Source organism: Belonocnema kinseyi, chromosome 9, assembly GCF_010883055.1.
Source record: "Belonocnema kinseyi isolate 2016_QV_RU_SX_M_011 chromosome 9, B_treatae_v1, whole genome shotgun sequence".
Classification (NCBI taxonomy): domain Eukaryota; kingdom Metazoa; phylum Arthropoda; class Insecta; order Hymenoptera; family Cynipidae; genus Belonocnema; species Belonocnema kinseyi.
Genome location: NC_046665.1, coordinates 121,978,711 through 121,997,786, shown reverse-complemented (window position 1 = coordinate 121,997,786; position 19,076 = coordinate 121,978,711). Strand labels below are relative to the sequence as shown.

At 28.1% G+C, this 19,076-nt stretch overlaps 1 protein-coding gene across 3 annotated transcripts in view; it reads left to right on the top strand.

The window, feature by feature from the left end:
• The window catches only part of LOC117179683 (polypeptide N-acetylgalactosaminyltransferase 5), a 149,264-nt gene that overhangs the window by 118,664 nt on the left and 11,524 nt on the right, over positions 1-19,076 (top strand). For 2 of the 3 annotated variants that reach the window (XM_033371706.1, XM_033371705.1), the window contains 2 exons: positions 2,980-3,160; positions 17,796-18,034. In XM_033371706.1, the coding sequence (XP_033227597.1) occupies positions 2,980-3,160; positions 17,796-18,034 (420 nt within the window). Of the gene's footprint in view, positions 1-2,979; positions 3,161-13,976; positions 14,158-17,795; positions 18,035-19,076 lie in introns of all 3 variants that reach the window. The other variant, XM_033371707.1, reaches the window with a different exon arrangement.

The window sequence follows — 19,076 nt, the reverse complement described above, 5'->3', positions numbered from 1 at the left end:
AAAAACTGAAAATTTAGTTTTTGAAAATTGGAGAAAATTGAATTTTCTACTGATGAAAATTAAAGAGAATTCATAATCGAATTTTCAAAAGCAGAAAATTCAACGGTTGTAAATTAAAAATTATTGAAAATTTAAGAAAAATGATAAGTGGTTCTTGAAAATTGAAGAAAATTAAAAATTGAATTTGCAACTACTGAGAATTGAAAAAAATTGATACTTGATTATTCGGATTATGAACATTTAATTGTTGAAAAAATAATATTCAACAGTTGAAAATCGAAAAAAAAAGAAAAACTTATAATTGTGATTCATGAAAATTGAAGAAAATTTATAATTGAATTATCAGCGGTAGAAAATGGAATTGTTAAAAATTGAAGAAAACTGAAAATTCAGTTTTTAAAAAATGAATTTTTAACTGTTTGAAAAATAAAGAAAATCAAAACTTGAATTCGCAACTACTGATAATTGAAAAAATTGAAAATTGAATAATCACCAGTAGAAAATTCAATAGTTGAGAATTGATTTGCAATTATTGGTAATTAAAGAAAATTTATAATTGAATGATCAGCAGTGGAAAATTTAATTCTTGAAAATGAAATATTCAACTTTTAAAAATTAAAGAAAACTAAAAATTTATTTTTCAATTGCTGAAAATTTAAGAAAATTGACCAACTGAATTTTCAACTGTTCAACGAGGAAGAAAATTAAAAATTGAATTTCTAACTATTGATGATTCAAAAAATTGACATATAAATATTCAAGAATCGAGGATTTAATTGTTGAAAATTAAAAAATAAAACTGAAAATCTAATTCTTGAAAATTGAAGTAAATTAAAAATTGATTTGCAACTATTGGTAATTGAAGAAAATTTATAATTGGATAATAAACGGAAGAAAACATAATTGGTAAAAATGGAAGAAAACTGAAAATTCAGTTGCTGAAAATTGAATTTGTAACTATTCAATTCTTGAAAATCGAATATTTATTTTTGGAATTAAAGAAAACTGAAAATGTAATTCTTGAAAATTGCAAAGAAAATTGAAAATTGATTTGCAACTATGAATAATTGAAGAAAATTGACAATTGAATTATGTACAGCAGAAAATACAAATATTTATAATTGAAGAAAACTGAAAATTCAGTTTCAATTAAATTTTCAGCTGCTGAAAAATGAAGAATATGAAAAATTAAATTTTCGAACATTGAAAATTGATTTGCAATTATTGACAATTGAAGAAAATTTAAATTAATTTGAGTGAAGTAGAATGAAAATTCTAAAGTGAAGAAAATTAAAAATAGAATTTGCAACTATTGATAATTGAAAAAAATTCATAATTGAATATTCACCAATAAGAACTCGATGGTTGAAAATGGAATATTCAACTATTGAAAATTGATAAATAAAATTGATCAATTGAATTATCAACAGTGAAAAATCCAATTATTTAAAATTGAATTTTTAACTGTTGAAGAATGAAGAAAATTAAAAATTCAATTTGCAGCTACTGATAATTGAAAAAAATTAATAATTGAATATTTAACAGATGAGAATTCAATTGTTGAAAATTGAAGAAAGTTGAATTTTCAACTAATAAGAATTAAAGTTTCAATTGTTGAATTTATCATGAAAATTTAACAAATAAACATTTTATTTTTTGACCGGGAATTTTACAAATTTGTACAGAGAAAAAAATCTCTCTAACTTTTTTTTATTTCACTTTAAAAATTTTCGATTTTAATGGTTTAATTTTTAAGTGTAGATACATATTAATTTAAAGAATTTTAAAATTCAGTTTTAAAGACTCAAAAGAATTAAAATTTAGAAGCGTTTAAAATAAAAGATTTTTAATCAAAAATACTTTTCCAGTTGATCAAATGTGAATACGAATTAATTAATGATTCTTGAAATTGAACTGTTGTTTTAGATTTAAAAAAGTAAACAATAATTGATTTTACAAGACGATCCGGAATTCAATTTAAAAATTTTTAATGAAGAAAAACAACAATTACTTAATATTTAGAAAATCTGAATTTTCATTTAAAATCAGTAATTATAAATTCAATATTCAGAACTGAATTAAAAAAAAAATGTTTAAACTTTAAAATTTTAATTGCTCTATTAAATTTTTTGTATTTTAAAATCAAATTGTTGAATTTTTAAAGAAATATTTAGAAATGTTGAAAAAATTCAAAATAAATTCAAAATAAAAAATGTTTTCAAATAATTTAAACGAAGTATAATATATATATATAGAAGTTTTCAATTTAAAAAAAAAATTAAATGGATATATTTTTTATGTTTCTTGCTTAAAATGCTTAAAATTATATAATTTTGAAATTTTTTAAATGCATTGATTGATTCTTCTTTCTAGAGCATTGAAAATGATAACGTGGATTTATATTTTTGGAAACGAATCTTAATCTCTGAAATTTATTATTTATAAAAATTTATATTTTTATTTTGGCTGTTTATATAAATTGCCTGTAAATTATTGAGCATTTGAATTCAACACTTTTTAATTTAAAAACTTTTAAACTTCAGTTTTGAAAGTTGAAAATTAAAAGAATTCTTATTTTTGAATCGGGAAAAAATCGGCAAATGACCGGGAATTTTTTTCTTTGATTGAAACGATTTTTTTTTAGTTAAATATTTTAATTATTAAACCAATGTTATTTAAAATTAAAAAGTATACTTTTTTTTTTAATTTTACTTTTTATTTTTAAAAAAACTTGACCCAGTTGGCTATAATTTTTAAAATTTAATAAATTTATATATTAAAATGTTAAAGATAAAAAAATTACAGGAATTAGAATCAGCGCATCTGAAGAATGGAGAATGATTGATTATTCTTGCTGACCTTGCAGAACCTGTCATACTAACTCTACTTAATCTTGCTTTCTTAGGAAGCGTGCCAGGCTCTTGTCAACTGTGATAAATTGTTACTTTTTAATTTAGTAATGTGAAAAGTTACTTTTAGGTTTGGCAGTGCGGCGGCATTTTAGAAATCAGCCCCTGTTCACATGTTGGGCACGTTTTTCGTGACAAGAGTCCCTATACTTTCCCGGGCGGAGTCAGCAAGATCATTCTTCACAATGCAGCCCGAGTAGCCGAGGTCTGGATGGACGAGTGGAGAGACTTTTACTATGCGATGAACCCAGGTCAGATTACTTTTCTTGAGTGCGTTTCTTTTTTCCCCTCTCTTCATTTTTTTTTTCGAACGTTTTTCAGGTCTCGTTTAATATAATAACGAGGGCGATAAAAAAATAAGATTTTTTAAAATCTCATATCCCTCCACCTATTCTGTGATATTTAGTGAACAAAAAAAGAGTCAAAAAAGTCGTTCAATCTTTCCTTACTTACACTCACTTCTTCTACATCCACTCTTTAATTTTCCCTACTTCTTCTTCATTTCCTCTCTTTTTCTCTAACTTTATTTATTTCTTCTCCTAGTTTTTCTCACTTGTACTCACTTCTACTTCCCTTCCCTAATTTCTCCTATATCGCTTTTATAAATTGCCCCTCTTTCCGTACCACACTTTACCTCATTTTCTCTCATTTCATCTACTTTTCCCCTCATTTCCCCTACTTGCTCCCACTTACACTCACTTCTTCTACTTTGTCTCCCTAATTTCCTCTACTTCTTCCCTAATTAACATTAACTTACCCTCTCCTCATTTCCTCTCAATTTCTTCTCCCAATTTTCTCTACTTCTCGTCCCTTGAATAACGATCACTTTCCCTTCTTTCCCTAACCTCGTTTCCCCTATTTTTTGTATATTTTCACTTCATTTCCCCACATTTGACCTACTTCTCCTTTCCTCATTTCCTCTCACTTCATCCACGTTCCCCATTTTCTCTCACTTTACCTACTTTCCCCCTCTTTTTCTCTACTTTCCCTTCCTCATTTTCTCTACTTTCCCCCCTCTGATTAACCCTACTCTGCTCTCTACATTTCCCTTATATCCCTTCTCACTATTTCCCCTCATTTCCTTTACTTTTCCTCTCCTTATTTCTCTAAATTTCGCCTACTTCGCCTTCCCTCATTTCCTCTCACTTCACCTACTTTCCCCCTTATTTCTTCTACTTCCCCTAAATTACATTCTCTTATACTTCCCATTTCAAATTTCCTCTACTTTTTTTCTAATTCACCCTAATTTCCTCTCATCATTGCCTCTTAATCCCCTTTTCTTAATTTATCCTTATTTTCCGTATTTCGCCTCCCTACGTTTTACCTACTTCCCCTTTCATCATTTCCTCTCACTTTATCCACTTTCCCCTCATTCACTCTACTTTCCACCAATTACACATCCTTCTAATTTTCCTAGTTTTTCTTCTGAAGTTACCCTGCACTTCACCTACTCTTCCCTCATCCTCATTACTCCTCACTTTATCCACTCTACATAATTTTCCCTTTTCCCAATTTTCTTTTATTTTCTGTACTTCGCCTCCCCTAATTTCCCCTACTTCCCTCCCCTCATTTCCTCACATTTTACCTACCTTTCCCCTTATTTACTCTACTTCCCCTCAATTACACTCACTTGTTCTAATTCCCCTCTCTAATTTCCCCTAATAACCCTTCACTTCCTCTACTCTCATTTCCCCTTAATAATCTTTTTTTAATTTCCTCTTATTTTTCGTATTTCACCTCCACTCATTTCCTTACATTTCACATACTTTCCAATTCCTCCCACTTCACCTACTTTTCCCCTTATTTACTTTACTTCCCCTCCCTAATTTCCCCAAAATTCTCCCCTAATTACCCCTAACTTTCCCTACTTTCATTTCCCCCAATCCCGTTTTACAAATTTATTCTTATTTTCCGTACTTGGCCTTCCTTCATTTCCCCATATTTGACCTACTGTCTCTTTACTCGTTTTCTCTTACTTCATCTAATTTTCCCCTCATTTCCTCTATTTTTCCTCAATTTCACTCACTTGGACTTCCCCTCCCTAATTTTCCCTACTTCTCTCCTAATTACCTCTCACTTTCCCTACTCTCATTTCCCCTAATACCCTTTTACAAATTTCCTCTTATTATCCATACTTCGCCTCCTCGCAATTCCCTACAATTCACCTACTTTCTCTTTACTCGTTTTCTCTTACTTCATCTAATTTTCCCCTCATTTCCTCTACTGCCCCTCAATTACACTCACTTGGACTTCATCTCTCTAATTTCTCCTACTTATCCTCTAATTACGCTTCACTTCCCCTACTTCCTTTATTATAATTTCTCTTCATTTTATCTACTCTAGAAATTTTCCCTACTTCTCTCTTCCCCATTCTCCCTAATTTTCCTTACTGCACTCATTCCATTTCCCCAAATTTCACATAATTCCCCTTGACCCATTTCCTCTCACTTTACCTACTTTTCGCCTCATTTTCTCTACTTCCCCTCCCTTATATCCCCTAATTAATCCTAACTTCCTCTATCCTCATTTCCCCTCATTTCTCTTACTTGACTTACTTTCTCCTCCCCTCATTTCACCTACTTCCTCTTCCACTATTTTCTCTGACTTCCCGTCATTCGAAAAGAGTACGAAAAAAGAACAGGGTGCCTGTCTGACCGGGAAGTGACCGGGAATTTGATTCAGTTGCCGAGATTTCTCTTGCAAATTTACTTATGTAATATGCAAATTGGAATTGGTTTCATGTGTTTTATTACTCTAATTCTGAATTGGAACAGGAAACTTATGCAAAAACATTTCCATATGGAATAGGAAATTTTGAAAAAGAATTTTATATAAGTTCTACTTTAAGAGAGAGAATTTTCTAAAATATTTACGGGCCTCACAGATCGGTCCCTGTATCCCCTATTATCAGTGAAGGTCCCTAAAGTACCCTATTTGCAAGATTCAGGCCCTCTGGTGGTGCCCTGTGTCACTTTTATTTCAATAAATTAAATTATGCGTTAATCACTATTCAATTCAGCACATATTTCTGAATTTTCTTGATTTATTTTGACATTTTTCACAGTATTTTTAAAGATTCCGATAAATTTTTAATAGATTTCAATTATTCGAAGGGATTTTCAGGATTTTAGGGTATTTTTAAAACTTCTAAGGCATTCTCAAGAACTTTTAATTTGAAATTTTATAGAAAATTGCAAAAGATTCCAAGGAATTATTAATTAATTCCAGTAATTAATAGGGGTTTCAAAGATTTCCCGAAATTTTGTCATATTTTTCATGCGATTTTATTTGCGGAATTATCATAGAATTTCACGGGATTTTATAATATTATAGTGAATTGAAAGAGATTTGAAATTATTTTGAATTTGTTTAATTCACCTAAAATTTTCTAAATGTACATAATTTTAAATTAAGCAATTGATTTTTTTTATAGTTTTTATTTTCTCGATCCTAAGGATAAATTGATAAAATGATAAAAGGATTTGAAATATTTTTAGATATTTTTTTAAGAGCTTTAAAATTTTTATTTTAAACGATTTTAAAGGATTTTAAATATTTTAGAAAATTTTAAGATTCCCAAAATTTTGTTTATTTATTTAATAGTTTGAAGGAGATTTTAAAGATTTTGAAATGTTTTAGGGTATTTTTAAATTCCAAGTAATTTTTCAAGAGACTTTAATAATTTCCAGGGATTTCCAATTGTCTTAATAATTTTAAGGGATTTTAAGGGATTTTAACATTTGAATGGATTTTCAAGAATTCATTCATAGAAAGTAAGGAATTTTGTAAATTTTCAAATATTTTTTACAATTAATTTGGCATTCGCTCTGAATTCCAATTAATTGATCTCGAATTTTTGTTAATTCTTTTGAATTCTTTTAAATTCACTCAATTTTATTTAATGCAACGGATCCTCTTTAAAATTTTGTTAAATTCATTTTGCAGTCTTTTAAACTCACCTCAAATTCGTAGGCATTTTATCAAAATCTTTTGAATATCCTTTTAATTTTTCTAAACTTATTTCAAATTTACTGAATTCAATTAGTTTTTTTTTACAAATATTTTTTAAAAAATTTTCAATTCACTTGATTGTTTTTTTAATTTACTTTAATTTTTTATGAATTTTATCGAATTCTTCCCATTTCCTTTAAATTCCATTAAATTCACTCAAACTTTACTGAAAGATTAAAATTTTTGTGTGTTTTTTTTTTAATTATTCACAATTCATTTGAATTCTTTTTAATTGGTTTTGTAGTCATTGGTTTCAGTTTTTAAATATAAATTAGTAGGGTTTTTAATTTTTTTAAGACATTTGTGATTACTTTTTTGGAATTCAAACTGAATTCTTATTAATAAACTCTGAAATCTTTTAAATTCTTTCGAATTTTTGTCATCATATTCTTAGGAATTCCTTTGAATATTTTTAAGCTTATGTAAAATTTACAGATTTTTTTTCTTTATATTTTCAAATTGTTTTTAATTCATTTGAATTTTTTTTAATTTGCCTCGAATTTTATCGACATTTTTTTCATTTTTCTGAAATTCCCCTTAAATTCTCTCCAATTTAGAACTCTGAGGCCTCTATTTATAATTTATAATATATATATATATATAAAATAAAATAAAGGGGTGAGATTTAAAAAAAAATCAAAAATTTTTTTTAATCACCCTAATACGGACTAACTTTTTTCTTGCTCAGTTTTCTCTACATCTTTTTTTTATATTTTTAATTAATTATTTTTTATATTAATGAACCCGTACTTGATCGTTGCATTTTTTGTAAAGTGTAAACAGAAATGTAATCAGGTTGGTTTTGAAAAAATGCTTTGCGGATTGAACAGAGTGGGCTGAAAAAAAACTTTTTTCGACCAGCGAATTTGAAAATTCGAATTAAGGAAAATTTAAAGAAATGTTCTATTATCCAAAAAATTAGGATGAATTTCTTGTAAGGACAGTTTTTTTGTAGTAAGTAATAATATAAAAAATAAAATCTATGCTCTAGTTAAAACCTTCTTAAAATGTGAAAAAACTCGTTTTTTAATTGTTTTGAATGTCTGTTTTTTAATTTAAACATTTAAAAATATGAAGTCAAAACAATGCAAAAAAACTAGTTTTTTTGCGCAATTTTAAAAGGCTATAACACAAACTTTTAATTTATTTTCTCAATTTATATTATCATTTACAACAAAAAAGTTTGCCTACAAAAAATTCATCATGTTTTTTTGTGTTATAGACATTTTTTTTAATTTTTCGAATCTATAGAAAGAAGAGGAGACATTCGATCGTACTAATATTTATTATTAATTATTAGAGTGAGTGGATACATTTTGACGGGTATCTGATATTGAATTATTGAAATTTAATTTAAATGACGTAACGATTATTCCCAGTTAACAAGCATATTTATATTAACAATTTGTTATTATTTTCAATAGTAATCTCTTTGAAGAATGTTAGAAATTCACAGTTTTTGCTGAATATAATTTTTTTTTCACTTAGATCTAGGTAATAATTATAACAGGTTTAAAAAATGCTTGTTAAAAAATGTATTATTGTTTACATCTTTTATTAGGTAATTGTTAAAAAATCGCGGTTTTTCCTAATTTTTTAACTTATTTTCAACTTTTTAATTAAAATGACGTAACGATTATTCCCAGTTAACAAGCATATTTATATTAACAATTTTTTATTTTTTTCAATAGTAATCTCTTTGAAGAATGTTAGAAATTCACAGTTTTTACTGAATTTTTTTTTTCACTTAGATCTAGGTAATAATTATAGCAAGTTTAAAAAATGCTTGTTAAAAAATGTGTTATTGTTTACAACTGTTATTAGATCATTGTTAGAAAATAGCGGTTTTTCCCAATTTGTCAACTTATTTTCAATTAAAATGAGGTAATAATGATTATTCCAAATTAACAAGTATATTTATATAAACAATTTGTTATTATTTTAAATAGTAATCTCTTTGAAGAATGCTAGAAATTCACAGTTTTGTCTGAATATAAATTTTTTGTTCACTTTTCACATAGAGCTAGGTAATAATTATAATAATTTAACAAAAATGCTTGTTAAAAAATGTATGATTCCTTACATCTTTTAATAGAAAATTGTTATAAGATCGCAGTTCCGAATTTTTTAATTTGTTTACAATTAAAATGAGGGAATGATTATTCCAAGTTAACAAGCATATTTATTTAAACAGTTTGTTATTTTAATAGTAATCTCTTTGAATCATGCTAGAAATTCACAGTCTTAACTGAAATATAATTTTTTCTTCACTTAGAACGAGGTAATAATTATAACAATTTAATAAAAATGCTTGTTGAAAAATTTATTGTTTACATCTTTTATTAGATAATTGTTAGCAAATCGCGGTTTTTCCTAACTTTTCTACTTATTTTCAACTTTTCAATTAAAATTAGGTAATACTTATTCCAAGTTAACAAGCATATTTATATAAGCAATTTGTTATTATTTTCTATAGTAATCTCTTTGAAGAATGCTAGAAATTCACAGTTTTGTCTGAATATAAATTTTTTGTCCACTTTTCACATAGAGATAGGTAATAATTATAACAATTTAACAAAAATGCTTGTTAAAAAATGTATGATTCCTTACATCTTTTAATAGATCATTGTTATAAAATCGTGCTTTTTCCTAACTTTTCTACTTATTTTAAACTTTTCAATTAAAATGAGGTAATGCTTATTCCAAGTTAACAAGCATATTTATATAAACAATTTGTTAGTATTTTCAATAATAATATCTTTGACGAATGCTAGAAATTTACAGTTTTGTCTGAATATAAATTTTTTGTCCACTTTTCACATAGAGATAGGTAATAATTATAACAATTTAACAAAAATGCTTGTTAAAAAATGTATGGTTCCTTACATCTTTTAATAGATAATTGTTATAAAATCGCGGTTCCGAATTTTTTAACCTTTATTCAGCTTTTCAATTAAAGTAAGTCAATGATAATTGCAATTTAACAAACATAATTATTGAAACAATTCATTGTTATTTTTAATAGTATTTTCTTTGAAATGTGATAGAAATTTGCGATTTTTCTGAAATATTACAATTTTTCGCTGCATTTTACTTACTGCGAGGTATAAATTAATGCAATTTAAAAAAACTCAAAGCCTTTGAAATTCTATTATTGCTTATAACTACATACTTTTTCTTAATTAATTGCTAGAAAGTTGCGATTTTTCTAAAAAAAAAAATGTATCTTTCTTTTTTGTGAATTATAACTGAAAAGTTGAAATAAAATTGAAAAATAGAAATATTTTTATAATAAAAATTGAAGTTATAACTAAAAAAAGCAGGGAATTAAAATCAATAAAATGTTTAAAAAGTTATTAGAGAATAATTGAAGTTCTGCGCGTAGAACGGAACATTTTTTATCAATTCCTTTCAAACACAATTATTCATAAAAATTTATGTTACATGAAAAAAAATATTGTTTAAACAATCATAAAATTATAATTTTATTCGTAGATGAAATAAAATTTCGAGAAAAGTTTTCGAGCCCTAAAAACTTTCAAAAAATCAGGGTATTTTGAAAATGGAAAGTTTACGTCCATTCTCTTCCAACATTAAAAAAAAAAATCACCGAAAATGAAAATTACAGATATTTTCTTACATAAAAAAACACAGATTAATCCGCTTTATAGTGATAACAAACGCACTTAACACAGTAATAATTTGATTTTATTCGTAGCGATTTGAAAGCTTTTTTTCATAGAGTAGATTTAATTCCAGAACGTTTTTTTTTTATATCGCTCTCTTATCTAGTCTTAACCACTCGTCCATCCAACCGACTAACAAAAGAAAACATGTTCATTGTTGCGCTTGTCATCTGGTGATTTCTAATTTTCATAAAAAGCTCTTGTAGGTGCCGATGGAGGAGCAGGACGCTGAAGCGGATTTACGTAATCGATAGATAATTTTTTTTTTAGTATCAAGTCAAGAGGCCATCTATAAATTACTTAATAGCTTTTTTTTTTTGGGGGGGGGGGGGGGGGGGGTGTTAGAGAAAATTTTGCGTTAATTTTAGGTGATATTTTTAACAAATTAAATTTATAGAGTGATTACAGTCCGTCCGCTTTTTCCTCTTAAATTAAAAAAAAAACACCTTCAATTCTAAAAATGTTATCCAATTTTCCCCTTTTCTACATTTAAAAAAAAAATTTGATTCCTAAAAGATTGATTTGCTAATTGTGTAGATTTAAAGAATGAAGCGAAGAAATCGCTAATGATTAATTCAAGAAATAGGGAAAATAAGGTAAATTTTCGGGAAAATGGGGGAAGAAATTTTTTAAAATAAAATGTATACAATATATATAATATTAAATTGAAGTTAAATATTTTCAAATTTTTAATGTTTTTAGTGAATATATTGCATTTAGCAACTAAATAAATCAGTTTTTAATCAAATAGTTAAATATTTCAACAAAAAATTAGAATTTTGAATCAGAGATGGATTTTCATCTAAAATTATGAATTTATTTATATGTTTGAAATTTTTATTTTTATTTGAAAATTACATTTTTATTGAGAATTTTTAATTTCGGGTTGAAAGTGTAACTGTTTTGTGGGAAATTCGTTCAAACCTAAACTATTTGGTTGAAAATATATTTTTTGTTTGCAACCTTAAATATTTGGTTTAAAACTTAATTATTTATTTGAAAATGTAATTAATTGAATCAAAATTTAAATATTTGTTTCAAAATCAATTTAGATTTTGGCAATTTCAACAATTTTTTAAAAAGATTTTTAGTCAAAAATGTTGCGACTTTTGTAGAAAATTCTACAATTTATTGAAAAATTACCTTTTTATTAAAAAATTCATAATTTCGGGTTGAAAATTTAACTGTTTTTTGGAAAGTTCGTCTTTTTGGCCTAAAAATTAAACGATTGGGCTGAAAAAAATTTTTCGACATAAGATCTATTTTGGTTAAAACATAAACTATTTGGTTGAGAATATACTTTTTTGGGTTAAAGATTAATTATTTCATTAAACATTTAATTATTTGCTTTAAATTCCAACTATTTGGTTGAAAATTTATTTTGTTTTCTAATTAACATTTTTATTCAAAATTCGATTTGGATCTTTTTTATTTAAAAATTCAGCTGTTTTGTTCAACATTTGTCGGTTTCTTCCTTATCCTCATTTCTCCTCACTTCCCCTTCCTCAATTTCTCTTGAAACCCCCCTCCCTAATTTTCCCCTACTTCTCCTCCGCCCTAAACGTAAACCTTAATTTCCCCAACCTTGCGCTACTTGTTCCTCATATATTCCCCCATCTTATGACCTCTCCACCTAACACTCCCTTTCCCTTACTTCCCTAATAAAAATTTCTGTTCACTTTATTATCCCTTCATTTCCCTCAATTCCCATCACTTCTCCTATACTCTTGTCTCCAAATTCTACATCCATTTTCCTCATTTCTTCTGACTTCTCCTCCTCCTTTTCCCCTCTTTTATTTTCCCCTCCATAAAATGTTACCTTCTCCTTACTTCACCATTATTAATTTCCTCTTACTTCCTCTACTTCCCTTATCCCCATTTCTACTTACTTCTCCTCTCCGAATGTTCCCTCTAGAAACTTCAACGTTTGCTTTCCCTTCCTTTCCCAACTTCTCCCTCACCTACTGCCCCCTCTCCTTGCTTCTATATCATCTATAGCTAACACTCTCCTCCTACTTCTCCAATTCACATTTCTCCTTACTTCACTACCTTTAATTTTCCCTTTTCACCCTCTCTTTTCTGCACTCCTTCTACTTCCCTTATCTTTATTTCTACTCACTTGCCCTTCCTGATTGTTCCCAGTTTCCTCTCCCTAAAGTTAAACTTCACTTCCCTAGACTTCCCTAGATTTCCCAACTTGCTTCTTATATACCTCCCCCTCTCCTGGCTTCTCCAGCCAATACGTCCCTTTCTTTGTTTCCTCAGTCCACATTTTCCGTACTTTACCACCACTAATCCCTCCTCACTTTTCTCACTTCTTCTCATTTTCCATCGCTTCCCCTCTCCTATTTCCTCCACCTATCCTTTCATTATGCTCATTTCTTCTCGTTTCCCTTCCACCAATCTCCCCTCCCTATACTTGAACCTTCGCTTCCCTTATTTATCGAACTTCTTCCTCATCTTCTTCACCCTTTCCACCTTCTTTTAGTTTTTCAACTCACATTTCCTCTTTACTTCACCACCCCTAATTTTTCTTGAGCTCGCTTGTCCCTCCCTTTTCCACTTCTTCCTCTCCTTTCTTCCTTAGCTAACACTCTCCTTTCCCTATTTCTCCAACTTAAACTTCCCCTTACTTTACCACCATTAATTTCTCATTCCTCCCTACTCCCCCTCTCTTTTCTCCACTTGTACTTTCTTTATCCTTACTTCTACTCACTTACCCTCCTCGAATTTCCCCTACTTGCCCTCCTCAAACTTCAACCTTTGTTTCCCTTTCTTCCCCAACTTGTTCCTCATATACTTCTTTTTCTTCCTCTCCTTGCTTACGCCGTGAACACTCCCCTTCACCTTCTTCCCTAATCCAGATTTCCCTTATTTTACCACCCCTAATTACCCTTGACTTTCCCTACTCCCATTCAATTGCCATCACTTCCCTTCTTATATTTCCCCCACTTATCGTTTCCTCTCACTTCCCCTCGGCGAATCTCCCCTTCCTAAACTTCAATCTTCGCTTTTTTCTTCTTTACCCAACTTTTTCCTTATCTACTTAAACTTTTATCTCTTCCCCTAGTTCTCCAACCCACATTTCCTCTTTACTTTACCATCCCCTATTTTCCTTTCCCCTATTCCTCCTCTTCTCCCATCAAACTTTTCCTATTTCCCTTATCCCCATTACTCCTCCACGGACAGCCGACAGAAATTATAAAATGGATTCTGCCCGAGGTTACGCGGCGAAGATGAGAGAGGAGGGTTAAAAAAAATGAAGAAAAAAGAAAAAAGTGTAAAATAAAGGGAGTTAGGTAATTAATGGAAGGCAGTCTTGACTTTGTAATTATTTCTGCTAACACACTAACAGAACTGAGTTGGTTAGATATGGATGTGTGGTGGGACGCTGGAGATCGCAACATGCTCACATGTTGGGCATGTCTTTCGTAAGTCGACCCCCTACACCTTCCCCGGGGGCACGAGCAAGATCGTGAATCGGAACAATGCTCGCCTCGCTGAGGTCTGGTTGGACCAATGGAAGCACTTCTATTACAACATTAATCCAGGTAGCACTAATGCCTGCGTCGCTCATTAATAAATAATACATTATTAATTATTGCGATTCATTACAATTTACCATTATCGACACCATACTGTTTGTTGCCTTCAGTAGCATGCTTTATTTCTTTCTTTCTTTTTTTCTATATGGGAAGCAGCTCTCTTAATTCTGCCTTTTTACTGGGGTTTTTTTTTCATCGTCATTGTATAATAGTTGCTTTCAGCCTTTTATGAAATCACTATCAGTTTCATTCACCTTTATCAGATACCCGTTCAAACGTTTTCACTTTTCTCTTCGCCGCTGCCTTCTGACAACGATTCTTGTTCAGTGGATTAAATTTTAGTGAAATATTTTCCCTTATAAGTGGATCTACAAAATTTACACTTCCTGGCAAAAGACCTGGAACAGTCGTGGAATTTTGAAAAAGTTCTGGGAAACCTGGAAAAGTTGTGGAATTTAAAAAATTGTACTTTAATTTTTTTTTTTTTTTGTTTAGTTATACCTACTTCAAAGTCTTGATAATTATTTTAGTACTGAGATGCGAATTTTTAATCTTCAAATTCTTTTTGAAATCTTTGCGAAAGCGTCTGAAATATTTTGAAATTTTTTTACAAATTTTTGTGAGACTATTTGAAATATTTCTAAAATCATTAAAATCTTTAGAAGTCTTTATGATTTTTTTTTAATGTTAAAAATATTCATAAATATTTTCCAAAATCTTCTGACATCTTTCGAAATACTTTAAAAGTTTTATAAACGCTTTGAAAGATTCTGAATTATTTTGAAATATTTGTAAAATCGTGAAAATCTTTTTGAAATCTTTACGAAATCTATTTGTATATCTATTTGTCAGATCTTTTGGAATTTTCCAAAAATTTGGTTAATTTCTTTTAAATCTTTAAAAAAAATCTTAAAATTTTGTGTGAAATCTTTCGAAGTCTTTTGAAATCTTTTTAAGTATTTGAAAAAATGTTTGAAATCATTGAAATCTTTAGAATTCTTTCCGAAATTTTTGTGAATTTGTAAAATCATTGAAATCTTTATAAGTTTTCGTAAATTTCTTGGAAATTAAAAAAAAAAATTCCATATTTTTGCGGAATCTTCCGAGATCTTTCGAAATATTTTGAAATTTTGATAAAGTCTCTGAAATCTTCTGAATTCTTTTGGAATATTTACGAAATTGTGGAAATCTGATGAGATCTTTAAAATCTTTTCGAATCTTTATCAAATTTTCCGAGATTTTTTTTAATCTTCTAAAAAATTTGTGAAATTCTTTTAAATCGTTGAAACTTTGTGAAATGTTCAAAATCCGTCTTTAAAACCTTTTTAAAATCCTTGAAATATTCTGAAATCTTTCGAAACCTTTTAAAATATTTGTCAGATCTTTTGGAATTTTCGAAAAATGTGGGGGATTTCTTTGAAATCTTAAAAAAAATATTCAAAATCTTTGAAAGACTTTTGAAATCTTTTAAAATCTTTGGAAATATTTTTGATATCTTTAGAAATATTCGTGAAATTCTTTAAAATATTTCTACAAATTTTAATGAAATATTTTTAAATATTTGTAAAATCATTGAAATTTTGTCAAATCTTGCAAACTTTTCTGAAACCTTTGAAATCGTTTGATACCTTTTGGAATATCTGTTAAATCTTTTGGAATCTTTAAAATGATGTGTTCATTTCATGGAAATCTGAATTTTTTTAAATCCTTAAAATTTTCCGAAGTCTTTTGAAATCTTTGTAAATATTTTGAAATATTTTTAAAATCATTGAAATCTTTCTAAAAAATTTTGATGACATTTTTTCAAATATTTGTGAAAACATTGAAATCTTTAGAAGTCTTTGTGGATTTTTTTTTTTTGAAATTTAAACCATTTTCATCAAATTTTTGCCAAATATTTTGATATATTTTAAAATGCTTTGGAATCCTTATAAAGTCTTTAAAATGTTCTGAATTCTTGTGAAATCTTTCAAATTTTTTGAGATCTTTAAAATCTCTCTGAAATCTTTATATTTATCAAAAATGAAATATATAAAATTTTTTTGAAATATTTGTGAAATCTTTGCGAAATGTTTTGAAATCTTGAAACATTTTGTCAAAATTAAGTTTCTATGTATTTCTTTAAAATCTTTTAAGTTATTTCTAAATCTTTTCGAAAATTTGGAAATCTTTCAAATCTTTCGAATTATCTGTTAATTTTTTTAAATTTTTCCAAAAGTTTTTTGTATTTCTTTTCAATCAAAATTTTAAAAACCTGAAATCTTTTGAAATATTTGTGAAATCATTGTAATATTTTCGAAATTTCTGCGAATTACTTCGAAATTATTTCAAATTTTTTTAAATCTGAACTTCTTTGAAATCTTTGAATTCTTTTTAAGGTCCTTAAAATCTTTATGAAATCTTTTCAAGTCTTTCGAAATATTTTCTAAATTCTAGTATTTAAAATTTTGTTTAAATAATATCGAAAAAAATTTTAATAAAATTGACTGGATTAAAAAAATTAGATCTAGAATTTGTTTAAAAATAGTACTGGAGATTCTAGGAATTTTTTTGTTATTTATAGAAATTTAAGATCACACAAAGATTCGTTAACTCTTTTCATTTTTTTTTTCTTCAATTATCAAGTAACAAAATATTTCTTTGCTCGCCCCCCTAGATCCATAATTTACTTTTTAAAAGTATGTCATCAATTGTATAGTTTAAGATTTTGTAGAAATAATGATCGTATTTATTTCTAGAGTAAATTATTTATTCTTTTGAAATTTAGAGGTTCTTAGATGTCTGCAAAAAACACCAGTTGATTAGATAATCAAATTCAGATTTTTACGCTTTGATCGCGGATTATTTTCAAATTTGAAAATTCATTAAATTGAATGCAATAACAAACGTAAAAATCTGGAATTGAAGAAGAATGAATTTCGAAAGCATGGTTCTCTACAAACAATTATGTTTTCTGTCTGACTTGAATTTAATTTTGAATTATAATTATTATTATAATTTATAATTTTGATTGTAAGAATTCTTGAATTCTAGAATGTTTGGTAGTTTTAAAATTAGTTTCAATAATTAGTATTTCAGCATTCCTTATCACTTGGCGAAACAATAAACACTAACAAAAAAAACAGGACACATTGCTAATACCGCAGCGAAAAATGAGTTACGATTCAGCATTTTTTGGCGGTTGATAATTTATTATTAAAGTGCAAGTCCGATAACTTTCCAATTTCGGGGCTGTAGGGGCGAGCAATTCCAGGAATTGTGGACTTATCGAATGCCCCCTCTAGTAGCACGATATTAGGTGCGCGCATGCCTGAATCATGAGTGTGTGCGTGCCATACGTGTGATGACGTCTTACGGGGAGTGTACACATATCGGACGGCAAGTTATCGGACTTGTACTGTAATTTTGATATAGATCGCTCCTGGAATGATATTTTTTTCGAGGGAAAGTTTGCAGATAAGTTCTGTGATTCGATGCCTGCAATGTCCAAATAAAAAATCACCAACACGACTTCCTCTTCGCACACTTTTCACGCATCACTCTAGTATTGCACTGCATTATAGACGAAAGCACGGTGCATAATAGTGATATGAAATCGGTAAAATTGGTGAAATGGGAAGATGGTGAAAATGTATTTTTTGTAGGTGCGCGAAGCGTCTCGGTGGGCGATGTCTCGGAACGAGTTGGATTGAGGGAACGGCTCAAATGCAAAAGTTTCCGATGGTATTTGGAAAATATCTATCCGGAATCGCCCATGCCTCTGGATTATTATTATCTGGGAGATGTGAAGAATGTGGAAACGCGAAATTGTCTGGATACAATGGGAAGAAGAACGGGAGAAAATGTTGGCATCAGTTACTGTCATGGACTTGGTGGCAACCAGGTTAGTAAATTAAGGGATTTTATAATTGGCTAGGGAATTTCAGGAAATTTAAAACTGGTCAGGGAATATTAGCAGGGTGGCGACTTGACCGGGAATTTAATTAAAAAAAGATTATTTTTCAGAAAAAAACTAATTCAAAAAATGTTTAATTATGTAGGTCCATTTAGTCTGAAAAGACGTTATGAATTTCCGGTAAAAAGGTCTGTCTTCAGGAAAAAACATAACTTCAAAAGGGTTTAATCATGTATACAGCTTTATCTAGTCTGAAAGGACTTTAAGAATTTCTTTTATTTTAAAAGAATTTTTTTCAGAAAAAATATGTAATTATATAACTCCATCTAGTCTGAAAAGGCATTTAGAATTTCTGTTAAGATTTTTCTCAGAAAAAATATAATATTGAAATCTTAGAAGATGTTTTTACAGAAAAAAAATTTATTTAAAAAAATGTTTGATTATGTAGCTCCATCTAGCCTGAAAAGAAGTTACGAATTTCAGTTATTTTATAACATCATCTTTCAATCATTTTTCAATTTTGAAAATGTTTAGATATATAGTTTCATCTAGTCTGAAAAGACATTAAGAATTCCTGTTTTTTTATATGATCTTTTTTTTAGAAAAAATATTTAATTATATAGCTCCATCTAGTCTGAAAAGACATTTAGAATTTCTTTTAAGGTTTTTTTCAGAACAAAATATAACTTTGAAATCTTAGAAGATCTTTTTACAGTAAAAACAATGTTTAATTATGTAGCTCCATCTAGTCTGAAAAGACGTTAAGAATTTTAGTTATTTTAGAAGATTATTTTTCAGAAAAAACCTAATTTAAAAAATGTGTAATTATATAGGTCCATTTAGACTGAATAGACGTTATGAATTTCTGGTAAAAAGATCTTTTTCAGAAAAAATATCTATTTGTATAGCTCCATCTAGTCTGAAAAGACATTTAGAATTTCTGTTAAGATTTTTTTCAGAAAAAATATAATTTTGAAATTTTAGAAGATCTTTTTACGGAAAAAAAATTTATTTAAAAAAATGTTTGATT